The sequence below is a fragment of the Morone saxatilis genome, unplaced genomic scaffold (assembly GCF_004916995.1).
Source record: "Morone saxatilis isolate NCDOM2014 unplaced genomic scaffold, NCSU_SB_2.0 Contig18, whole genome shotgun sequence".
Classification (NCBI taxonomy): domain Eukaryota; kingdom Metazoa; phylum Chordata; class Actinopteri; family Moronidae; genus Morone; species Morone saxatilis.
The window spans coordinates 13839481-13864386 of record NW_023339740.1 but is presented as its reverse complement, the minus strand read 5'-3'; the positions used below and the strand labels follow the sequence as shown (position 1 = coordinate 13864386).

Sequence of the window (24906 nt, the reverse complement as noted above, 5' to 3'; positions counted from 1 at the left end):
AGAAATGGAATATAATATTCATGTGTATGTTGTCACTAGTGTATAATCACCTGAATATAGGAATCGTTGTGTTTTTTTTTACCTTAAAATGAGTTGTTTTTATCTATAGACATTGCAGATCGCCTTCCATGGAGTCTGCCATGTTTCTACGTTAGCCCAGAATGTACAAACCAAACACTGGCTTTAGATGGCCTTTTGAATCTTTCGTGAGATTCACGGTCAATCTTTCAGTCTTTTTCTGGTTTTGTCACAGCGTGCAGTAATGTCACAGAGAACTCCTGGACCACTGATGTTAGACAGTTCAATATTTTAAAGTGAAATGTCTAATGATTGTGTAACTGAGACAGCGGAAGTAGCAGTAGGCTAGTAGTTAGTCAGGGCATAGTTGAATATAGCTCAAAAAAAGTACGACACTTCTTACAGGTGGGTGTACGTTTTCTATACAGCGTATCTATAGATCACACTGGCCAACCCATTATTCTAATATGTAACAAAATTAAAGAAGACCATCGGTCTGCAGCTGAAATAGTCCCAGAGGAACTGACATTTTTTAAATCTGTGTGATCCCTGGCAAGTTGGGGGAGCCTTCTGCGGATGCATTTATGGTGATAAGTCTGGATGAATGTGCTCTTGTTTATGATGTTTTAAATTTATGTGCTTCACCTTTTTTAGCTTTGCATTCTCTACCTTGTTCCTGCATTCCACTTCCTCTGCACATCAGTACATGCAGCTGTGTGCAACATATCCGCCCAGTCGTCCCATGCCTGGTGATACAGTTCTGACTAGGGTCTATGTCTCCTTTAAGGCAGATAAGGTTGTGTCCCACCTACTTTAACAAAACATTGTGAAAGTACTGATGTGCCTCAGAGCTTTTCTGATTGGTAATTGCTTCACTGTCAGTAGCAACAGAGTCAAAGTATTTAGATATGCTTAGGTTGTCCTCCCATCCCTCAATAGTAGAAGGCTCAGTAGAAGGCAGAGGGATGGTATCATTTTCCTGTTTGGCTTGTAACAGGTGGTATTCCCAGATGTTTTATTTCCCAGTCGCTCTAAGAGAGAGGATTAACGTACCATGGAAATGGCCGGTTCTGGTTCAGTGACGGGACACGCCGCAAGTCACGTAAATCATGCAAGATATAATGTGGGCTAGAAATAAGGTGGATACTTAAGTCTTAAGTATAAGACTTAATTAAGTCTTAAGTATAAGTCAGAGGGAAGCAGTATTTTGATTGATTCTGTTCATTATAATACCACTTAATTCTAGTCAAAACAGAATGTCCTGATGGGACATATGGAGCGAACAAAAAAAAGTAAGTAAGTAGTAAGTACTTTGTGCATATATCTTCTCATAAATCTTTCCTTTTAGAAGGAAATAAAAATAAAACACATACAATAAAAACCATCAACGTCAAAAGGACAATACAAAACAAAACAAGTTTACAGGGTAAACGCAATAAGTACTACACGTAATGTATGCTAAAAGATATCAGATAACAGATAACATTCATGACATTGTCCTGTATGTTTAAAGTATTGATCTATTACTGTCAGGAGGGGGCAGAATGAGAAAGGAATGAGTTTAGAAATGGAAGAAGACTAAGTGTCTTCAGAAGGTTTGATGTTGTATTGTGTTTGTCTATGATATTTGTTGTTTTCAGTTGTTCTGTAAGAACAGTGCTAAGAAATATAATCTTGTTTAAGCTTAAATTAAGAAAGCTCTCCCAGAAGTAAGATGTTGGGCGCTGAGGACGTCGGATATCCTGCTTATTACTCACAAACTACGTATGGTGTAGAGAGCCAAAGAGCATGAAAGTATTCATTTGGGTTAGGCACTGTGGACCTCCACCGTATTAAAACCATATTAGGGCGGAGATCCAGACTGTATTAAAACCATATTAGATCATTGTAAAATTAATATTTTATTACCTGAGCTTCAGGGTTACAGTAAAGGGAAAATTAGTTGTTGTATACCGGTTTACATGTATTTGCCAATGATGTTTGGAAATGTGCAAATTGTACTGATATTAGTAGTGACACAGAGTTTTCATGATAATAATTTATATTTAAAGTAATGTTTCCCTGGCTTCAGTGTGTATATTTTGAGGTCATCATCTATGGTACTATTTAATTAATCAGTAAACCATCTGATATTGGGATGGGCAAAAATAGGCTGTAAGTTGTGCACATATGATAGCATAGTAACAGGTCATGAATGAACTTGCAACAGCAATAAAGTGAGTGACAGGTTGATGTAGTGGGTTGTGCAGAGCAGTGGCCAGCAAGCAGCAGCACCAGTACAGATAACAGTGGCAGTAGCAATAGATGTATGAACCATTTAGTAGACCAGTAGAGCACTCTGTGAATGTGTGTTTAGTTACTTACACTACAAGCTCCAGTTTTCGTCATTATTCTAGTTTAAGAGTTATTTAGTGTTACTGCAATGCTAAAACCTCAGGGTACTTGATGCAAACAGAACATTGACCTTAAGAAGACTTGTGAAGCTTTACTGTTATAATAAAAGAGACTTCACCCGGTAGTCAGACAGACATTTAGTTGAAAAGCAGACATGTTCAAAGGCAGGAGACTGGCAGCCAGGATATCAAAGATGCTAGGTGGGTCAGAACAGGTACAGGCAGGAACAATGGCTACGACTCTAAGGCAACATAGACAATCTGACAAATAACAGGGCTGAACCACCCTCAACATATGCTGAGGAACAAATGACTAATGGGATGCAGCTGAACAGGAAAGTGACAAGATCAGGCAACTAGCAGAAACAGGAAATTCGATGGGGATGAATAGTAAGAAGCCGAGGGATGGCAGCATTTCATTTAACAGGAGATGTTTACAACTCAGACTAATAGGACCTGGGGACATGAGGAAATGAGCAGGAAGGAGCAGGAGTAGTTATGTACACTGAAGATTTTTTTTTAACTGCCAGTTAATGGACTGATATTAACGGAAATTTTTAAAGCAGCACAATATCACAATTTGTAGTGAGTTCTAATTGTTTCAGACATAATTAATAATAAATAATTTCCCTTTGTGTGCCCAGGTTTTGAAGATGTGGAGCTGGGTTTTCACTGTGACTGTCCTTCTGTCCTCCATGAAACAGGCTTCAGCTCAGGGTATAAATAACTCTAATTCTCCTCCCAACTACAACAACAGCCCAAATAATTCTATAAAGTGTTTGTGTGCCACTGAAAGTATGACTGTATGTGCTCACATGTGTTCTCCATCACTTGTATTTGTAGGCAGGTGTAATAATGTGCAAGCAGCAGATATTGTTTTCCTGGTCGATGGGTCTTCCAGTATTGGCCGAGCTAACTTCCTGCAGGTGAAAGGCTTTATGGCTGGAATCGTCAAGCCATTTGCCAGCTCTGTCGGCGAGTCAGGGATCCGGTTTGGGGCCATACAGTACAGTGACACCTCCAGGTGACTGACAAGATGCATATTTACCTACCTATATTTACTGTGCATGCAGTGACAAAGGATCTTACTGCAGGTGCACAATTATGTATTAATGCACATTTCTCTCCCTCCAGAGTTGAATTTACATTTGCTACGTACCTGAATGGCACTGAGCTTGTCAATGCTGTACAGAATCTGAACTATAAGGGAGGAAACACACGCACTGGTGCCGGTCTCAAGTTTGTTGCTGATAACTTCTTCAACCCTGCGTCCAGTCGGGAGGTCCCTAAGGTCTGAGGAGCTGCCATTCTGTGATGTTTCATAATTATAAAACTGCAGATTTAACATAGCAACAAACATATTGTATTATAATTCTACCTGTGGGTCCTACTTAACTTTCAGATTACCATCCTGATCACAGATGGGAAGTCACAGGACAGTGTGCAGGACCCAGCACAGAAGCTGCGCAGTCAAGGAGTGCATGTTTTTGCGGTCGGTACGTGTCTCACCTGCAATTTCTCCTGTCTTACTCAGAGTAGTTCTTTTTTCGACATTTCTTTCTGAAATCACTGTGATTTATTTTTATTTTTGCCAATTGTTTTTGTGTTTATTAGGTATAAAGAGTGCAGACAGGAACGAATTGGCTCAGATCTCCTCCCAGCCCAGCAGTGATTTCACCTCCTTTGTTGGGGACTTCAAGCTGCTGAACACACTTCTTCCTCTTGTGAGTCCCAGAGTGTGTTCCAAAGCAGGAGGAGTCTATGCTAGTGATGGTATGTGGGCTAACTTAAATAGAATAACATCAGCATACTAAAATATACACAAATAGAGAATAGATCTGACATTTATCTCAGACTTTACTGTCAGACCTTACCTGCTTTTAATTCTATGTCTCATCCTGCTTCCACCCTCTCCTCATCCTCTTCTTAGAGGCATTTTCTGGTCCGTCCAACATTCAGTTCACAGGCCAGACATCTGATTCTCTCAGGTTTCGCTGGAGTCAAGCAGGGGGGCCTATCAGTGGCTATGTGGTCCAGTATGTGCCTCTCTCTGGCCTGGGTCAGCCCATCACAGCAGAACTGCGCCAGGTGAGTCCAGGTGTTGAGGAGTATTCGTGACAGATGGGGATGATTGGTATGACCTAGATTGAAGTAGCAACAGCAGTTTTAGGAGCCAAGTCAATCTTGCTTTGCAAGAGAAACACGTGCCTTTAGGCTAAGTATGAACCTGTCTAATGGGTGGATCTTCTTCATGTAGATGCTGTAGAGATTAAACTGGCAGAGCAAAGAGTGAAATTCCCTTCTGTGTAACCTGGCAGATATGAGGAAGATTGAAGAATGACATAGCTCCACCATCTATCATGATGTAGCTGTCATTCACTTTGCAAAAACTTGTTTAAGGCTTTACTGTTTACAAAGGTGACCTCTCTCTCTTCCCTGCAGGAGACTGTCTCTGCTAGTCAGAGGACCTTTACAGCACGAGAGCTCAGATCGGGAACCGACTACCTGGTGACTGTTATTGCCCAATACCCCAACAGTGTAGGAGAATCTGTTTCTGCCAAGCAACGAACCAGTGAGTAAAAAGTAGGATAGCAGAGAGACATTTACTGAAACACATTCTCTTTCATGTTTACCCTAATACCTGCAATGATTTTTTTTTCTTATATAGGGTCTTTGCCAGGGGTCTCCAGTCTGCGTCTGGTCCAGGCAGGCTTCTTCTCTCTCTCTGTGGGCTGGGATCAGCCTTCATCTGCTGTCCAGGGCTACAGACTCACCTATGGACCCCGAGGTCAGGCACACCCACACATACATCTATTCCTATTTTCTGTCTATCGCTATCTTTCTCTTTCTGGCTGCTTCCCATCTGACTTGTGCACTTTTTTTAGTAACACTTGTCAGTTGTGACAGAATTATACGGTCACGAAAACTAATCTTGACAGAATGAAGGATTACAGTAAAAATTAAGGAGGGAAAGACACTATAGTTGTCAATAAGTTAACCTGTTGGTGGCAAGTTGGAAACATGTCAAGAATGTGCAGCAGTCAAGGCTGAATGTTGGGAACATGAACTTCCCTAACACCTTACCTCCCTCAGGCTCTGGCTGTCAGTAAAGATTTTATTGGCCAATCATTACCTAAAATATCAAATACATTTTATCATCACAGTCTTGAAATTACATAGACAGGGAAAACCTTTACTTATGTCACGAATCGTCAGTGATTTTGTCCTTGTATTTCTAGAGACAGGGTGTGGCACGGATCATAACAGTCTCAAGATGTCTGGGTGCTTATACCATGATTCAGGGGAGAAAAGTGGCCCCTGGGGGCTGATATAAACAGTTTATCCTTCCGAACATGTGGCAGGAGTGCCAGTCTCACATGGAGCTCCTCTTATGACTAGTTAGGCTGGCATGTGTGTGAGAGTATTTAAATGAAGTCAGTGTGTATCCAGTAATGAGAGGTGTGATGTTCCTACCTGTTCATGCGTCTGGCGGTTCTAGCAAGCGCGCACCTTTGACACAGATCATTCAAAGAAACACTGACAGACATGTAAAAACACATATAGGACATGTAGACAACACAGACATAAACACAAATTTGGCACAGCCTCTGAACATTATTTGTCTACAGTTGGCTTGCCGCCATGCTTATGCTTTGTGCTCTGAGGTAAAAATGCAGTCAACTTAATGAGGGGAGGACACTTCCCATACATTTATTTTTGCAGCTTGTTGTCAGCTAATTTGTCTGAAAACAGTCTGTAGTATACAGTATAATCTGTGTTTGCTATTAGGGCACAATGCTCGCCTTCATGCCCTCAATTTCTGTGCACCCTGTCTATTGTGTGGTTGGAAGAGCAGGTCAGCCAGCAGCTCAGCTGTTGGAGCAGTCTCTGTCTGCAGACTCCACATCGATCACCCTAGAGTCACTTCTGCCCGACACAGAGTATGTCATCAGTCTCTACCCCCTGTTCCCCCGAAACTCTGCATCCCCGTCCATCCTCAACGCCCGAACACGTGAGTCCACCCTGCAGCCCATCATTAATGCCTTTTATACTGTTATATTGGGGTGATAGATGCTTGTAATTTTGTCAGTCATCATCAGTAGACACACTTTAATACAGTTGTACGTTCTGTAATAAAGCTACAAAGCTGAAGCAATATTGAGTGTTAGGTACAGTATCTGTACAGTAATACATTACTATTTGTGATACTATGTCATTGTGGTTTGTATTGGGTTTCAGTATAATTGGCAAATATTATTCAAAGTGTCTGTGTTCATGTTTTTGCATGTGTCAGTGCGCCTTGAGGCAGTGCAGCAGTTAGCAGTGGAGACGGAGTCAGAGGGCAGTGTGCGTTTGCGGTGGAGAGGCGTCAGTGGTGCGCGGGCCTACCGTCTGGTCTGGGGACCATTTACAGGTTAGGACAAAGCCGACATCAAACTTCTTGCCTTTCTACCAGTCAGTATTATTTTTTTTTGTTACAATTTTTTTTTTTCTATTCACAAAGGTCGAAATGTGGAGACTGTGGAGGTTGCTGGTGACAGCGAGTTTCACACTTTGTCCAGACTGCAGCCCAACACTGAGTACATCGTCACTATCATCCCGCTGTATGAAGGCAACACTGAGGGCCCTGTAGCAACAGCCAGGTTTAAGATAGGTAGGTGTGGTTTCAGCAGTTCATTACAACACCAAACATCCCTCTCTGCTCCCTGTGAATTATACCCTCTCAAAACTCACAGTTACACACCCACCAAAACAGTTAATTACCACAATACACTAAATTACACTCCATTTTTTTGTCCCTTCGTTTTCTCAGATTAGTAATTGTCGTAAAAGATTGCTTTTTGAATTAGTGGTTGCCTTATTTTGTGTCCTGCCGAGTAAAGGACAGGAAGCACAGTGAGTCAAGATGCCCTACAATCTTTGCTGGTGTTTGTTAGTCTCTCTTTTGAAAACCTACATGTGTGCCTGTTTAGTTTTGTTTAGGGACATTTCTAGAACACCTACGCACTCATTATACACACATACCATCTGTATCTCGTGAGTAATGCCAATATGGTGTTGGACTAGTGCTATTTGAAGTAAGTCTGACTCATTGCAGAGCCTGCTGCACTGAGCAGAGAGCTGGCAGAAATGAAAGACTGAAAACCTTCTTGTGGCCTAATTCTGCTCTCAAAGGAGTGAGAGATATACAGTCCTCTATATACTGTACACCACAGTAACTTAAACTGTAGCTCTGCTTGTTTCTCTCTTGTTTGTTCCTGTTTAAACTGGTAGATTAACAACAGTTTGTTGTGTCTGTGGTTTGTGATGAGTTGCCTGTTCCTTTTCATTGGAAAAAAATGTGAATTTTGTTTCTTTGGCTTTTAATGAGGACTTAAGTTTTTAACATGTATGAAGCCTAGCCACAGACTGTATATAAATATGGTCTGTATTTTATATACGGTCTCTGATTAAGTTCCCAAAAACTTCAATAGCTTTGTATTGCAATCAGTCAAGCAAAATAATATGTTATGGAGTAAAATGTTGAATTTGTTGAATTTGAGTATAGTCTGATTCACAGGCCTAAAGGGGACATCAGTGGGTACCTATTGCTCAGTCTGTAGACTTTGTTCTTTGGCCTGTGTGCTCCTTTCCTGTGGATTTATGTTCATCACCATCAAGACCCGTGGCCACATACCATATAGTACAGGTTGTATATCTGTCTCATGGGACTGACCTATGGGCTAATTCTTTGCTCTTTTTCACAGAGAGCATTTCTCCTTTTAACAAAGTCCACAACACCAGCAGCCTGAGGGCAGAGGTGTGGTGTTTTATCTGAAATGAAAAACTCCATAATTGTAATTTATTTAGCTGTAAATGGTAGAATATTGGTTCTTCCTCAAGACAGTATTGTATGTATCATTTCACAACAGATTCCTGAACCCCAAAGATGAGAACAGCACGAGAATCTGATTTATTTTTTGAGTATTGTGGAGTAGTTTTTCCTAAGCATCAAATTAATTAATTAATTGGTGATGCTTGCGTTGTTTACAATGAATTATAATGTCTTTATTCTACTATTTATTATTATTACTATTTATCATCAATGGATTGATGGGAGTAGAGAGTTTTGTTTAGGGACATAAGTAATATGTCAGTTACTTATGACATATTAAATAATCACAAACATATTACGTAACATGTGTTTCCCTCAGAGCAACAGGAGCAGCAGATCCTCAGAGCAGCTACCACCGGCCCCTCCTCTATTCGCCTCACCTGGAGAATAATTCAGTCCTCTCAAGGGTACCGCCTGGAGTGGAGGGAGGGGGAAGGTCAGATGTGCATATCACCTACACGCTCAAACGTTCAATTTTCTTTTTGTACTTACATTCGAACATTCTGCAGTTTTGAGCAGGGCTGTGCAATATGGACAGTTATTATATGATCACACATCAAGAAATGATTTTGATATAAAATGATATGTGCTGCGAGCCGAAAAAATTAATTGCATTAAACTTCCTGTTGCTGCAAAGTATTGTCATTTTGATTTTGATTACCCTTACTTGTTTTAATATAGACAACAATAATGCAATGTGACCCTGTGTCATGATGACTAATACATTGTTTTATCGCTGCATGATTTGACTGACATATAGCATCATAATGTATTAAATGCTAGCTCCTCTTTTAAGTTGCAAGTACAGCAGTATGAAGTATACACTGATACTGTAGGTACAGTGAATATAAATCCTCTGATCTTTGACTTTTGCTCTGTCTCCAGGAGGCCGTGTCCAGACCCTGTCCTTTCCTAGAAGCACCAGCAGCTATGAGCTAACAGGTCTTCAGCCCAAGACAGAATATATCATCACGCTGTACACCTTGTTCGAAGGTCGTGAAGAGGCCACACCTGTCTCCACCTCATCCAGAGGTCCGTAACTCAGCCAGGGGGTACTAAACCCTGAATTTGGAGTGATTTATAGGTCATAAACATGCTGGGGTTAAATTCCAAATAGTTCTGAATATGTGAGTGTCCTAATCTTCTGATGTTGCAGAGGAACAGCCAGTGGGGAGAGTGTCCAATCTGGGAGTTGTGGAGTCTCTGGGCAGTACTGTCAGACTCGGCTGGACAGGTGTAGCCGGGGCCACAAAGTACCGCATCATTATCCTGAACACAGAAGGTACTCTGTCTGATTTCATTCATTATTTTATTATTCATTTTTATTTAGTTAGTGCGCTATTACGAATGAAAAAATGCTTGTGAAAATGATGTGTCTGTGTGTTTCATGTCATACCAGCGGGAACAGAAGAAACCCGGATTATCCCTGGAAACCAGACGACCCTTGACCTCAGAGACCTGACAGTGGGAGTGTCCTATGGTGTCAGTGTCACAGCGCTGGTGGGAGAAAATCAAGGAGACCCAATTACTGTCTACATCAAACCAGGTGGGTTGAGCAGTGACACTGTGCTGCTGTGTGCCTCATCCTGTTTTTCTGCTCCTGTAAACGCCAATTATAGATAGCAGATTACCAAACAATTCCCATCTAATTTTTGATATAATTCATTCTCTAGTCTTTTCCGTTGTTTCCATGGTTACTTTATCCTTTTTATCTTTTTTTATCTTGACATTTGACCATAACTTTCTTGAGTGTGATCGTCTTTCTCTCCTCTCTCGTTTATCTTGCAATATCAACACCACTGGATCCTTTTAAATGCTGTTCACAGTCACTGTATATTAGCACATTATGTATACAATATAAATGTTATTCAGTAGGTGTCTGAATATTTGTGAACATCTTTGAAAGCCTTGGTTGAAATTCTTGACAACCTTTCTTCTGTCCCTGTTGCTGCCCTAGAAGTGAAATACTCAGGCTTTCTTTCCTTTAAGTTGAATTTTGCCACATGAGGCCTTTTACGCTATTCATTTCAGAGCAAGGTGCCGGCAGAGTCACTAACCTCAGAGTGACAAACGCAAACAGTCGGAGAATTCGAATTGCCTGGACAGGTGTTACTGGTGCAACAGGGTACAGGGTTACTTGGAGACAAGGCAGCGGTAAGTGTTGAGTGTTTGTGAGTTTATTATTTTGAATCCAGCACTATTATATTTAGTCTTTTACATTGAATTGAAGATGTAAGCTGTATTTTTAGATCTTACCTCATTTACCTCAATTTAAAAAAGGGTAGGAAGAGACTTTGAAGCTGACTTTGAAGTTTCACATCTTTACTTTTCTCTTTTTTTAAGCTCATAGTCAGTTCTTATATGATTTTATATCCCCATATGATCTGCCTCACAGGTGCAGAGCAGTCCCGTCTTCTCGGGGCTGAGGCCACAACCTTCACTATAGACGGCCTGCAACCAGATGAGGCGCTGGTAATTGGTGTTGCAGCTGTGGTTGATCAACGTGTCGGAGAGGTGGTCACACTGTCTTCTCGGACTAATCCCAATGGTGGATCAGTGTCAGGCCTTCGTGTCATTGACGTCACCTCCCAGAGGATACGCATTGCATGGTCGCCTACCACTAGGGCAACTGGCTATAAGATCACTTGGCGGCGTGGTGATGGTAAGCACTGATTAGAATTAATACTTCAAATACATGACCACTGTGTCTACTAGACTCACACGTTTGTAGTTGGAGAAAGACACAAATGTCTACATTTTCTTCTGTCTGCCATGTTTTGCTTGGTGTAGGAACTGAAACAACTCGCAATGTGGCCGGTGACGTCTCTTCCTACACTATTGATGGACTACAGGCAGATTCATCCTACAGCATATTAGTTTCTTCACTGATTGGCTCTCGAGAGGGAAGTCCCTCCACCCTGGTTATCAGAACAGGTACCAAACTAAATCTGTCAAATACACATTATTGTTGTACTATGAGTAGAATCACTGATTGAGTGTTTCCTTTGCTGTCCTTCAGAGTCAGATCAGACTGTGGTCGGGACTGTGACGTCACTGCAAGTCCAGGAGACCCGTGGAGAGGTTGTCCGAATCACTTGGGTTGGTGTGCAGGGAGCGACGGCTTATCGTGTGTCCTGGAAGAGAACTGACGGTAGATCTATTGCTGGTCCATTTACAGTTTCCTTTAAATCGCATCTTAGAACAATAAAAGTTAATTTTAAAGAATTAAGTTGCCCTCAAACTATGCATGCTATGTGAAATTTTGATTGAGATACTGTATAAGGTGTTTTCTTCTGTTATGGATGTTTTATGGCAGCCAGTCTGTGTTACAGTACTCACTGTTGCCTATCTATGTGCTGCTGTAGGTGGTGCAGAAAGGAGTCAGCTGGTGGGGGGAGATGTGACAACAGTGGATTTAGACAGGTTGGACCCCGGAGCACAGTATGAGGTGCAGGTCATGGCTTTAGTTCAAAACAGAGAGGGAACCCCTGTGTCTGTCAGAGTCACCACTCGTGAGTACTGTATATATTTCTTAGACATTATTTCAAGGTTTTAATGAAAAGGCCTAGTGTTTTAAGGCCTTAAAAGTGTTCTTAAAAGAATTTATGGATTAATTTTGTTATTTATTTATTATTTATTTAATTATTTGGGTTAATAGTACTCAATGTTTTTTTTTTGTTCACAAATGCTGAATATAGTATTATATAACATAGTACATTAGTAATACATTGTCTAGTCTTTCCCTAAAACATACCAATATTTAGTCACCAAGTTATACCTTGAAAGTTATTATGGGAGTACTGTCTTTGTTGTGTATAATAGTTGAGTGTTGCACCATATACAGTCTTATATTTTCACAAATATATTGGATGAAATGTCAAATCACATGTCATAATGTTTACATCGCTGTGTATTTACTGATTCTCTGTACACAGCTGGTGAATTTACCCCCTCTCCCTCACTACCTACAACTTTACGAGTGGCAGAGGTTACCCAGAATTCTGTGCGGCTTGGTTGGAATCCACTACCAGGTGCCACAGGATATATTCTCCGCTGGAGAGAAGAGTCAGGTAAAAAATATGATTATACATACGTGTTATAATTTATTTTGGACTCTTATATGCCTGCTCTACAGTCCTGCCATTTTAACTATTCACATTCCTCAGATACTGGTCGAGGTTCATCTTTTACACTCCCTGCTTCGTCCAGCTCTTACCTGGTGACTGGGCTGCGTTTGGGCCACCGATACCGCTTTACTGTGCAGCCCACCTTTGCAAGTGGACTCGGAAGAGAGAGCTCTGTAGATGAACGCACTGGTAACACACCAATACATGCCCTTACCATTCCTATAAACACCTTTTGATACCTTACTTACCCATGCAAACTTCTCTGTCCGACAGTGTGTGTGGACGGACGTCTGGATGTGGTGTTTCTGGTGCCGGCATCAACCGATAGGATTAGCCTCGCAAGACCTCTGCGTGAACTCCTCACAAGTGCGGCAGGGTCACTCAACACTATCGGAGCCCGCGACTCACAGGTACTGATCTTGGAGAACAAATCTCAAAACAGGACGTTGAGAGGTAGATTTTAGCTGTGCACTGCCAACATTTGGATTATTTTTTTCCTGTTTCAGATGGGAGTTGTAGTATATGGTTACAGACCTAAAATATGGTTCCTGCTTAATCGCCATGGCAGATCTGACACACTTTTTCAAGAGATCCAGTCCACACCCTTTGATGAAAGCCCAGGGAATAACATCGGTCAGTTTTTTACTCTGTCCTCTCACATAGATGTCCTTCCTAGTGTTTGTCTTTCTGAGCTTCATCTCTGTAGCTGCTCCGTGTGTGTGTGTCAGCAGTTGTGATATTGTCTGTCTCCCTCTGCAGGTGAGGCGGTGACATTCACCAGACAGTACCTTCTGACCACTACGGCTGGACGGAGACAGAGGGTTCCTGGTGCTGTTGTCATCATCGCTGACAAAAAATCAGCTGACAACCTCACTGCGGCAGCGAGCAATCTCAGGACTACAGGTGTGCTGGAGGAGTCATCTGTAGAATGAAAGTTAGCCTGGTTGGATGTAACTATGTGCACCTAGATCACTATAGTTGGTTGCATGTAGACAATTTATTTTCAAGATTTCCGCCACAGAAGTGGATGTAAACTGATTAAAAAAACACTTTTCTAAAAACTGTTACAAGTAAATGGCCCTGTGATTGATGCCCCTGATCTGGAACTTAAGCAAGCTGAAAAACATATGTAATAATAATAATAATAATAATAATAATAATAATAATAATAAAATATTATTGTACTAGTGTCTACTAATGTCTTACTTTACACTGACAACACTTCTTCATACACTACATCCACACAAGTGCAAAAATCTTCCCCAGTGAGACAAACCTGCCGGTGTGTGTCTGCTAGGTGTGACAGTGTTAGCAGTGGGTATAGACCAGGCGGATGTTGAGGAGCTGCGTCGGGCGGTGACGGATGGCAGCACCCAGAACATTCTTTATATCCGTGATGCAGCGCAGTTGGACACCCTGCATACGGATCTGGCAGACTTGCTCTGTGGGATTGCTAGAATACCAGAGGTAGGAATAAACTGGGAATAGGCCTATATTTTGTTTATAATCTTGTTTTTTTCCTGCGCTGAATGCAGTTGACATAGTAATGACCAAAACTATATATTTTCACATTATTGTGTTAATACAATACTCCGACTCCCAGTTCGGCTATTTGACAACAGCTTTTTAATGGAGATGAACTGAATTACAGTAATAAATGAGGATATAAGACAAAATAACTCTCGTCTCATCCTAACATTTCTGTCCTTGTTTTGTTTAGAGAGTTCCAGGTCCAGACCGGTGTCCCGTTCAGTGCCCGCAGGTGAGTTATTCTCTAACTGTATTAAGGACCTCCAGCTTTGATGAAATATACTGTAAATTTGATGACTGACAGAAACATCCATCAAGTTTTATTCCTCCTTGTCTCTTGCCTTCTTCTTCCTGCCTTATGATCTCTACATTGAATCTTTCCGATGTCTTTCAGGGTGAGAGGGGATATCGTGGAGAGAAGGTACAGTGCAGGAACATGCTTAATGTTTTTATGCGCCGTTCTTGTGATTAGTATTTTCAGCTGTTATGGTGCCATTTTTTGTTCGACTCCACAGGGTGAAAGAGGCAGCGATGGTGCAGATGGACGCAAGGGAGAGCCTGTGAGTCATCTATTAACACTGACCTTGATGATTCCTCTACACAATATTTATACTGATTTTTCAAAGTAATATTGATTGTAAATACAAATAAGGTGTCTGTGTGTGTGTGTGTGTTGTAGGGTCGTGATGGTTTGCCTGGCAGGGAGGGCCCAAGAGGACCTGAAGGGCGCCCAGGTCCGCCAGGACAAAGTATCCCTTTTGACCCCACAGGGGGTGTGAAAGGAGAGAAGGGGGAGAGAGTAAGTACATCTAAGGCCATACAAAAACTATACAAACATGCATGATTAGGACTGAAGTAATAAGTGGTTTGTTTTCTATTTAGGGTTTTCCTGGCATTGATGGAAGTTCAGGGTTGCCAGGACGACCAGGTTCCCCCGGATCCGCAGGTATCCCGGTGAGTAGAAGGACCATGACCTACAGACCCATTGGACGTGTTCATGTTGTTGTGTTAGCATAGAGGTAACAAAATAATGTTGTTGCTGTGTCTGCAGGGTTCCCAGGGCCTACCTGGTATTAGAGGAGACCCAGTGAGTAACCCTTGTTCTCCTTACCTGCAGAGTTGTTTGATGGACATCTGAATATAAAGTAAAGTGCTTCCTACGTGTTTTTCTATTGCTCTAGGGTACACCCGGTGTGACAGGACTACTAGGGCCAAAGGGCGATAAAGGTGAAAGGGTGAGCTAAGTGATCATTTTAACCTTTTTTCTGACACACCTCACAAGTGTTGATAGTTTATCTGTGCCAGTTTGAAAGAGACAGAGAACAAAGTGTTTGTGTTTACTGTGCTTTGCTGATGCATCAGGGTGAACCGGGCTCAGCTATATCTGGAGGAGGTCTTCCAGGGAGAAAAGGAGAGCCAGGCATCCCAGGAATACCGGTAAGAAACAAACTGGAAAGCAAAATGTTCTCAAACAACCATTAGGCGATCACATTATCATTAATCACACAAACCCTCCACACTCTCCTCTGTAAAGTGATGCCCAGTTGCAGTAGAGAGGTTGGGGGGTTGCTGTCTAGATGTTTTGGATGTACCAAGTCATTTCTGTATACTAGCCAGTGTTTGTGTTGTGTACTAAGGGTACTCCAGGTCGGCCAGGTAGTGATGGGACCAAAGGTGCCATTGGAGTGCCGGGAACACCAGGTCAGGATGGTCGCCCAGGTTTACCAGGAACACCAGGACTCTCCATCAAGGTGTGCTTCCTCCCTTGCTGCTTTTCACCACCTCACTCAATTTAGAAAGTAACATTAGTTTGCTGATATAATCTGTTAAAGACTTTCACTAGTAAATGCCAAATTACGTCTGTCTCAAAAACTAGCCTCATAAGATATTCACCCTGTTTGTCTGATGTTGCTCACATCTTAACCAAGTGATAAATCAGTGAAATTACCAATCTAGTGTTCTTCTACTTTTACATTATGGATTGACATATTGACCAGCTGGTTGCTGTGTTCAATTTACGAATTAATGATACTTTTAATGTAAAATTCTAATTTTCATTGACTGCCATTTGTGAAAACATGCAAACTTGCATTGGTAGCTTAAATATTCCGACTGTTTTTTTTAAAATTCCTTTCTGTTGGTTGTTCTGAACAAAAGATAAAAATGATTTTGTATCTGTAATTTTGTCATGTCACAGTAACTAGGCATCAGATTACTGTATGAATTGGCGCTATACAAATAAAATTGAATTGAATTGAATTGATTAACCGATGCAATTTCGAAATCTTTGATGACAATACAAGTATCCTTAAGGTATTCTCTCATTTAGATTTCCACATACTAGAAAAAATCTTTCCTCAGTTTTCTTGAGGCGTTTTAGAGGCCTTAATAAATTCTAAATGGAGTCTTTTGGCTCCAACCACTGATTCAAGATGAAACTGTTATTGTCAGACTCATGCACATGGTGGTAGCATTGAGCTACTTATATGTACTTACATAGTTTATTCAGTGGAGGCTCAAGCATTTACTGCAAATAAGAATTTAAAGGGAAATTTTGTTATGATTTTAATTTGAACAGTTTTTATATAGATCTTATAGATATAGATCATTGAAAATGTGAAAAGGAAGTGTGCACACAGACTTCACTCTTTCAGTATTTCTCCATGCATCCAAAACACAGTTTTGATATTTGATAGTTGAGCCAGATACTGGTGGTATTTCTAGTACATATCTGTGAAGACAGTTTCTATGGAAACTCACATGAATCACACTATTTCAAATTATTGATTCACATTCGGAGCTAACTATCATTACAACATTTTCTTCAATTCCTCAATAATTGATGATGATTAATGATTTTTTGTGGATCAAAAAGAATGACCAATTACTTATAACTGTTATTACAATAATTCTTTCTGGTACTGTTTGGCCATCGGTTTTTCTTTCCTTTTTTGCCTATACTGTGATACTGTGTGGAACAGCAGAGAGGTGGATTATTTGTGTATGAATCAACCTGTGAGTATGTGTGTAGATTATCATAGGGAAACTTTCCCTAACAACAATGTTCAGCATCCTCGCTCTCTCTTTGTTTTTCTCTCTCTTTCTGCAGGGAGACAAGGGCAGCCCAGGAGAGAGGGTGAGTCACACCATCACCAAACGTGTCCTCTCACTGCAGAAATGTCCTGAGGAGCATGCGAGCATAATAATTCTCAGCTCTTATCTCTCTTTGCTGACAGGGACCTCCAGGAGTCGGCAGCGGGGTGGCCGTGAAGGGCGAGAAAGGCTCCCCGGTAAGCACTGTCAATCACTGCCAATGTGCTGACTTGTTTAGTTTGCAGATGAAGTCTGTGCACATGTGGGAGGGTGTATTTTGCATTCACTAATTGCATTTTTATTATCAGGGTACTACAGGACTTTCAGGGGCTCTGGGTCCTAGAGGGCCAGCAGGACCACAGGGCAGCAAAGGAGACAAGGTAGCTGCAGATTGATTCAGTGTACAAGTGGTTGAGCATGTGAGGTGTTCATCTCAGAGAAAAATTGTTGTTTTTCAGGGTGACGGTGCTGAGGGGCCGCCTGGACCTGCAGGCAGGCAAGGAGAGCCTGGGGACAGGGTATGTTGAACACATATCATATTTTAGATGGCTGATGTCATGATGATGAATACAGTGAATACTGGAAAGCACAATCCTCTTCACTCCCATCACAATTTCAAACCTTTCTCATCTGCATCTCATTGTAAACTACTTTTGGAGAATACCTAGATCCTGGGAGTTCTACAGTTTGTACAAGGATGATTTGTTAGTGATGTTGTGATCATTTGAATTCAACATGATGCTGTAGTGCCACCTGTAGGCAAATTGTTGTTAAATTTAGCAGGATCTCGCAAGTTCCTTTTTGCATAGTCCATTAAAATATGGCTGCAATTGCACAATGAGTTTAAGAATTAAAGCAACTGGCATTAAATTTTATGAATATTGGATAAACTGGCAGAATGACATAAAATATGTGGCATACTGTACGGATGGATACACATTAAATCCATAAATCTATGCCCAAGCATTTTGCTCATGTCTTTCAGGGTCCCCGTGGGCCTCCAGGAGAAATTGGTAGCAAGGTAAGATAAAGGTAAGGAAAATCACCTCTCTCATGAGGTGTAAATAGAAGAATGACATCCGTCACACTCTATTCTGACAGGGGGACCGAGGACAGCCAGGTGAACCTGGATCACAGGGAGACAGGGTGAGTTACATGACATGAGAGTAAATCAGTCAAGTATGAGTATGCGTGTGAAAGTGTTTGTGGTGTATATGTAAGTTTTTAATAGTCTAAATGACTGTGGTCTATATTCAAAAGTACAGAACCAGGTTTCATTGACAATTTTACCACCAGGGAAGAGCACATGCAATTTCAAAAAGTCAAAATGGGATGACATTAACAATCTTACTGAGCCAGATGAGCATCTCATCAAGCTTGCATAGATCTGAAAAGTTCAAGTTAAAATTGTTGGTTAGAAAAGGGTGGAGACACAGCAGGCAGTCGTTTTTCCTCAATCCAATAAAAATATGCTGCAGAGAACTTGTTTGTACCTGAACTGGAAGGCAGCTTTAATGTCGATTCCAAGGTCTTATTATCCCAATTTTCTTTTTCCTTTGATGAGATTGACATCTTTCTGTGCAAGATAGTGTTCATAACTATGCACAATGAGTGGAAAGCTGTGATAATTGCTGATAAATAAAGCCTCTTTGCATCAAAAAATTATTTAGATTTTATGGAAATCCCTTGATTTTCCGCAATAGAGTAATAGTTATTTGCAGCTTCAGAATGTCTGCAACCCTGTTATGTAAGATGCCGGTTGTTAGTATATCAGACAATTAAAGAAGACAGCCTTTCCTCTCTTACTCTAGTACAAAATCTGTAAAGACTCCAGTTACAACAGTAGCTGTGACAGGTCATGCAGTTTGCACATGCATATGTTGATAAATGGGGATACTGGGCAAATTTCAGTGAATCTGGACATAGACTCATGTCTGTCACATGTCTTTGCAGGGGGAGAGAGGACCAGCTGGTGAAACTGGGTTGAAAGTGAGTTCAGCAGTGTTGGTTTAGCGTCTAATTTGAATTAGTTTTAGTAGGATTTTGTGCTGTTATCTGTCTAATAATGTTGTCTCTCAGGGGGACGCAGGGAAGCCAGGCCTCGCAGGAACACCGGGTTTGAGAGTGAGTGACAGTCTGCTATGTAGTATTGGCTAATGACATCAGTGAGCCTTTTTGTATCATATTTTGCTGCAAGGTCTGACTGTTAAAAATTCATAGCGAGTCTCATGAATGAGTGTTTCCATTTGTCATCAGGGTTTACCAGGGCCCAGTGGACCAGCAGGAGAAAAGGTGAGGCTGATTCAATTAAGTGTAATCATACAAGAAGCAGCAGGTCAATAGGAACGTGGTTCCATCGCAGAGCGTTTCATAATCTGATGTAATAAATTTCCAAGCAAAGATGAAAGACCAAGTGAACTTGTCTGTTCCCAGGGAAACGAAGGTGCACGAGGGGAGCCCGGCAGAAGTGTGAGTTATCAGATGAGGAAAAAAAATCATGAAATACAATAATTAATCTTTCCTTTCATTTTGGATATGCGCTTAATGCCCATGACAGTCTTTGTGAGTTATGACAAGTCTTTACTGTATTATTAATGCAGGCTCCTGGTTTTCCAGGGAAGAAAGGAGATCAAGTAAGCTATCAAATTCTGTTCTGGTATAACTTTTAATGTAGACAGAGTTTACTGTTTACTCTCGCACCATCCTTCACTCTGACCGGTCTTGCTGTTGTTCCACAGGGGGAGCGAGGCCTGCCAGGTCCTGAGGGGCAGCAGGGGGGAAAAGGAGAGCCTGGACAGAGAGGAGACAAAGTGAGCAACCAGGGGATGATGATGCTCTAGAAATATTGATTTGTTTGTGTCAGAGGTACATTTACAATCTGGCTATCTATCTAAATGACATTTCCCTTCCTTGCCATTTTGTAAGGGGTCTCCAGGGTTAAGCGTTGCTGGACCTAAAGGAGAGCCGGGAGAGAGAGTGAGTTCACACTGGAATCATCATAACACCTCTTCGTCAGAACACAAATGGCACAATCATAATGTTTATAGCTGCTTTGATATATCCCTGACAAAAACATCCATTATTCATGAAGCATTCCCTTGTGCCACCTGTCAGTGTAAGTCGTGCCCAAAACTGCTCAAACCGAAAAAATACATAAAACATGTGCTCTTCCCTCAGGGACTTGCGGGTATCAGTGGAAGGCCAGGTGCCAAGGTGAGACACCTGCTATGTTTTTTTTTGCGTGTGTGTCTTTTTCTATTTATCTATATTTGATTGTTAAACTGGAGTTGTAACTTTTCTTTAGGGAGATCCAGGTGAACCAGGAGAGAGGGGGGAGAATGGGCGACCAGGAATCCCAGGAAAACCTGGTCTTTCTGGGAAAGAGGTCAGAGTGCTGCATGGGATCCGGTTATATTCAAGTCTTAACTGTGAAAATGAATACCCTCTCTCCACACCTGTTATTTTGTTTTATTTTGTTATTAGCAATCTCTACATACAGTAGGAAGGACAGTGGATTATAAATTAATTATTCAATTATGGCTATTTTCCGGTGGTTTACACTAATGAAAATATAATCTGAATATTATATTCCATTTCCGTTCCCTATTTCTCAGCCTATGTAGTAGGCTATAGTTTCTACTGCAAAACCTTTGCTGTCTTTCTTTTGATGGTTTTACACTACAAATAATGTCACACTACATTATGCTATTCATAGTCAAGTCATTGTTATTACATGTTGCTATCAGTGCTGTAATCAAAGATCAGACTGCCTGTTGAGCTTTTTTCTCTTCCTTCCAACATGCATCTCTTTCTAATGATGCCATTTTAGAGGTAAAATAACTTGTGTGTATGTCATGCAATTTTCTCACAGTTTTTTATTTGTATATGTTCTCTGTCTTCAGTTGCTGTTGTAGATTATGAAATATAATGCCTCTAAGGTTTCCTCCCAGTTAAGATCAATTAATCGATTATATGTTATACAGGGCGAGAAAGGAGATAAGGGTGATGAAGGTACACCTGTAAGTATGATCTCTTCCTCTTATTCTTGATAACATCTCACCATCCACTCATCACCATAAAAAGTGTATGTTTATTCATAAAGGTTGTGTGTCACTGCAATTGTTTTAAACTTGATTTTCACCAGGGGGAGTCTGGACTTCCAGGAAAGCCAGGAGAAAGAGGACTGAGGGTAGGTCAAGACACATTTTATTATCAAGTTTTAATCTTAAAACTACCAAGATGCATCAATGGAAAGTTCAGTTAACGGACGTCTTTTATTGACCCCCCCACAGGGACTGACTGGTCAACCAGGACGACCAGGAGAGAAAGGGGACACGGGAGACCCAGGAGAGCACGGACGAAATGTAAGAAACACATTTATGTATCATCACACAGACAGCTTTTCAATAATGCTCTTGTGCTATTTAACTGCGGCCTTGAGAGAAGAACCAGTGAGGAAGCTCAGCTGCTCAACATCTTTATTGATCTGTGTTTGATCATAGGGCAGCCCTGGACCTGCAGGACTGAGAGGAGAAAAGGGAGACCTGGTTTGTTGTTTGCTTTATTTTTACAAAGTAGTTCTTTTATAACTTTGTATCTACTGTTAGTAGGTTCACATATTTCACTTTCTTCTTCCAGGGACCCCAAGGGCTTCCAGGACCACCAGGAAAAGTGGTGCGTGTGTCACACTGTACCGTATGTTTAAAACAAAATCAACCATAATTAGTAAACCTTTATGGTGAGATGAAACAAGAGTTAGGAACACTACAGCCTCCAGCATCTTCTTACCATTGAATGACCTTCCTACAACCCAGTTCAATCCAGTTCTGAGACTACATGCAATATTCTATCTTTTTTCTCTTTAACAGGCTGACATCCAGGGCCAGCTAAAAGGAGAGAGAGGAGAGAAGGTAAGTGCTTTACCTGTGACAAGGTTTGGAGTTGCAATAAGTATCCTGTCTTATTGCAGCTATTCTAGTTATTGCAGACACAATGGGAAAACTACCATGTCACGATTAGCTGAATGTTGAATACATAAAAAAAAAAGAGGCAGAGCTAAAACAACTTACGTCACTGTGACTCCCAGGGCGAAGATGGCGACCCAGGAGAGCATGGCAGCAAAGGTCAGAAAGGCGAAGCAGGGACTCCCGGAGCCCCAGGCCTACGAGTGAGTTTGCCTCATTCTTGCAATTTATAAACGCTTCTGTGAGCATCTGATAAAACACTGTATATGCATCTGTATGCACGCTGACCCCTTTCCCTGTTGATTTAGTATGCGTGACTGATGATCCTCTGTGACTTCTTGTTCTTTCCCTGCTGTCTGTAAAGGGTCCGGAGGGACAACGGGGGCCGGCAGGCACAAGAGTGAGTTTGCTTTCTGTCACTGCTTCTCTATTCTCATAACTGGATATCTGTAAATATCTGAATCATTTGTTCATTTCCTCTCACACACATTTACATCACTGTCTTTTCTAATATATTTTATATTATGTATTTCCAGGGTGACTCAGGAGAGAGAGGAGCGCCTGGAGAGAAGGTTAGAAATCAATGAGTGTGATTGCTCGTCACAAAATCACCTACCCGTGTAATTTTATCAATTTTGAAAAAAAAAAAAAAGGATTTTCAGGTTTCTGGTGAGTGGCAGGTCTTGCTGGCCTTCATTCCTCTGGATTCTGTTTCTCGTGCAGTAGTTTCCCAGAGGGATGAAGTGCAGGGGGCCTAGCAGGAAGCTTTGAATGGAACCACTAAAACTGTTTCAGGCTTTAATGTAAATGTTGTTTTCTAACCCTTTAAACCTCTGTGTGATCAGGGAGAAAGAGGAGCATCTGGGTTAGACGGACGTCCTGGTTTGGATGGTAAACCGGGTGCTTCTGGACCACCTGGTCAGAGGGTAATGTAGTTTAAATCATCTTTTCACAAAACTAACACAAAACTTCCACATTTAAAACACACTGTATGCAGAGTCTCACTGGGTGGTGAATGTGTGTGTAGCTGATGCACTGTTTTTTCCTTTGCATTACAGGGTGATCCTGGGAAACAGGGTGATCCTGGAAGAGATGTGAGGTTCTTTCTTCTTGTGTGGTTGTTTAAAAAAATACAACTGGCCCTGCTTTGTATTAGTTATTAACAATCTTTTGAAAATAAATGCTGATATGTTTGAATTATGATTACTTTAATAGTGAGATTTGTATTTGATTGAATAGTTTTAATCAACAATGATAAATAGTTGATTTATTATATAATCCAAATTCTGTATTAAACACATTTTCAGTAAATATGTCTGGCCCTCAGTTGCAATCAGAAATGTACACTTTACGTGTACATGCTGCAGAGGGCACTGTGGAGGCGTTACAATTCAGTCTTTACTCCTGTGGCCTGTTGCATAAGCCCACTGCAGGGAAGACATTCCCAGTCCAGTTTCACAGGAGATTATTATGTAATATTGACCATAATAATAATAGTAAATCCACGACTGCTCAACTTACAGTTTAGTTAAGGAGTCTAAATCCCATTTTAAGGGGCAGACATTTCACAGCTCTATGAATACTGCTGCTGTGCAACCAAATTGCACATTGCAGTAGACATTTCTGTCATGTGCAATCCTATGCACATTTAATTTTTTTAGATGCACAAATGGTAGTGAGTGTTACTACACTTTTCCACTTCTAAATGATACACTTTTAACTCTCTTTTTAACTGCCCTAACCTCCCCCACTACCAACACAATATAAAACCTGACCAAATGAATAGGTCAATTAAGTTTTAGCTTATTAAGTCTTATCAAGTCTTAGTTTAGTCTGAATAAAAATGAGATTAAACCATCAACTGTGATGTGTATTTATTTCATTTACCAGGGTTTACCAGGACTTAGAGGGGAACAGGGCCCTCCAGGGCCTGTTGGGCCTCCAGGCACTGCAGGGACACCCGTGAGTACACACACAAACCTTTATTTTTGTATTTACGGATCTCTTCATGAGTCTCATCTATTTGTTTATTTCTTTACATTTCAGTCTTCCATCACATTTTTTTGTTGTGTCTCATCATCCTTGATGTTATATTTCAGGGTAAAGCAGGAGAAGATGGGAAACCTGGGGCTGCTGGCAAAATGGTAACTCCTTACTATAACCTTTTCAGCTGGTATACTTCAGCATCTTGACAATAATATAAACTCTGCCTGACATACTATGACACGTTGCAGCTTGTATTACTTGACTGAGATATTTTGATTCTTTTCTGTCAGAATATAAATCTTGTCAGAGGTGCTTGTTTTTTTCACCTCACTTTATCATTCTCTAAATAGCCTTGACTTACTGTTATCTGTGCACAATGTTTGCTGTTCAAAACAGTGCAGACATTTATTTAGGGGGTCTGCTATGTAATAGCTGTCTTGGCATAATGGCACTGGACTTATCTGAGTCTTCCTGCAGTGGACTGGCCATTACTAAGTTTGTTCCTGTGTTTTGACTTACAGGGTGAGGACGGTGTTCCAGGTGAAGATGGGAGAAAGGTTTGTGGCTGTTTATCAGTTTATACGATCATCTGGTACAGCAGGATTCAGAATTCATTTCAATAAAAGTATCAACATTTTGTGGTTCATGTACAAATGTTGAGTCCCTGCTGTAGTGGCCATGGGTTCGAATCTGACCTGTGGCCCATTGTTGCATGTCCTCCCCTCTCTCTTTACCCCCTTTCCTGTCTATCTTCAGTTGTCATATCTAATTAAGGGGAAAAGCCCCAAAAAACATATATAAAAAACAAAGTAACAAAATTTTGCTGTCTGACAAATTTATGTCCATGAAAATATATATGAAATAGTGTTTTTTTCTTTTTTTCTTCTTATGTACGGAAGCCGAGAATGGCCATGGATATT

The 24906-nt window shown here is 41.0% G+C and overlaps 1 protein-coding gene across 1 annotated transcript in view; it reads left to right on the top strand.

Annotated features, from left to right (window-relative positions):
- Positions 1–24906, top strand: part of col7a1 (collagen, type VII, alpha 1) — a 57552-nt gene that overhangs the window by 4828 nt on the left and 27818 nt on the right. The window contains exons 2-65 of the mRNA XM_035661722.1: positions 3056–3128; positions 3255–3435; positions 3546–3702; positions 3814–3907; positions 4026–4184; positions 4342–4499; positions 4854–4983; positions 5080–5199; positions 6268–6423; positions 6706–6825; positions 6916–7065; positions 8606–8722; positions 9172–9318; positions 9443–9568; positions 9686–9832; positions 10318–10440; positions 10682–10948; positions 11077–11220; positions 11306–11437; positions 11652–11798; positions 12222–12356; positions 12453–12602; positions 12687–12823; positions 12920–13046; positions 13173–13316; positions 13711–13880; positions 14134–14175; positions 14338–14364; positions 14459–14503; positions 14623–14742; positions 14826–14897; positions 14995–15030; positions 15125–15178; positions 15306–15380; positions 15581–15694; positions 17053–17079; positions 17180–17233; positions 17345–17416; positions 17495–17554; positions 18022–18057; positions 18138–18182; positions 18990–19025; positions 19116–19160; positions 19293–19328; positions 19470–19505; positions 19637–19669; positions 19775–19846; positions 19962–20012; positions 20214–20249; positions 20341–20421; positions 21020–21055; positions 21181–21225; positions 21329–21400; positions 21539–21583; positions 21675–21710; positions 21905–21946; positions 22123–22203; positions 22365–22400; positions 22537–22572; positions 22846–22926; positions 23059–23094; positions 23891–23962; positions 24100–24144; positions 24508–24543. Coding sequence (XP_035517615.1) covers positions 3065–3128; positions 3255–3435; positions 3546–3702; positions 3814–3907; positions 4026–4184; positions 4342–4499; positions 4854–4983; positions 5080–5199; positions 6268–6423; positions 6706–6825; positions 6916–7065; positions 8606–8722; positions 9172–9318; positions 9443–9568; positions 9686–9832; positions 10318–10440; positions 10682–10948; positions 11077–11220; positions 11306–11437; positions 11652–11798; positions 12222–12356; positions 12453–12602; positions 12687–12823; positions 12920–13046; positions 13173–13316; positions 13711–13880; positions 14134–14175; positions 14338–14364; positions 14459–14503; positions 14623–14742; positions 14826–14897; positions 14995–15030; positions 15125–15178; positions 15306–15380; positions 15581–15694; positions 17053–17079; positions 17180–17233; positions 17345–17416; positions 17495–17554; positions 18022–18057; positions 18138–18182; positions 18990–19025; positions 19116–19160; positions 19293–19328; positions 19470–19505; positions 19637–19669; positions 19775–19846; positions 19962–20012; positions 20214–20249; positions 20341–20421; positions 21020–21055; positions 21181–21225; positions 21329–21400; positions 21539–21583; positions 21675–21710; positions 21905–21946; positions 22123–22203; positions 22365–22400; positions 22537–22572; positions 22846–22926; positions 23059–23094; positions 23891–23962; positions 24100–24144; positions 24508–24543 — 5706 coding nt within the window. The 5' untranslated portion in view covers positions 3056–3064. The remainder of the gene's footprint in view (positions 1–3055; positions 3129–3254; positions 3436–3545; positions 3703–3813; positions 3908–4025; positions 4185–4341; positions 4500–4853; positions 4984–5079; positions 5200–6267; positions 6424–6705; positions 6826–6915; positions 7066–8605; positions 8723–9171; positions 9319–9442; positions 9569–9685; positions 9833–10317; positions 10441–10681; positions 10949–11076; positions 11221–11305; positions 11438–11651; positions 11799–12221; positions 12357–12452; positions 12603–12686; positions 12824–12919; positions 13047–13172; positions 13317–13710; positions 13881–14133; positions 14176–14337; positions 14365–14458; positions 14504–14622; positions 14743–14825; positions 14898–14994; positions 15031–15124; positions 15179–15305; positions 15381–15580; positions 15695–17052; positions 17080–17179; positions 17234–17344; positions 17417–17494; positions 17555–18021; positions 18058–18137; positions 18183–18989; positions 19026–19115; positions 19161–19292; positions 19329–19469; positions 19506–19636; positions 19670–19774; positions 19847–19961; positions 20013–20213; positions 20250–20340; positions 20422–21019; positions 21056–21180; positions 21226–21328; positions 21401–21538; positions 21584–21674; positions 21711–21904; positions 21947–22122; positions 22204–22364; positions 22401–22536; positions 22573–22845; positions 22927–23058; positions 23095–23890; positions 23963–24099; positions 24145–24507; positions 24544–24906) is intronic.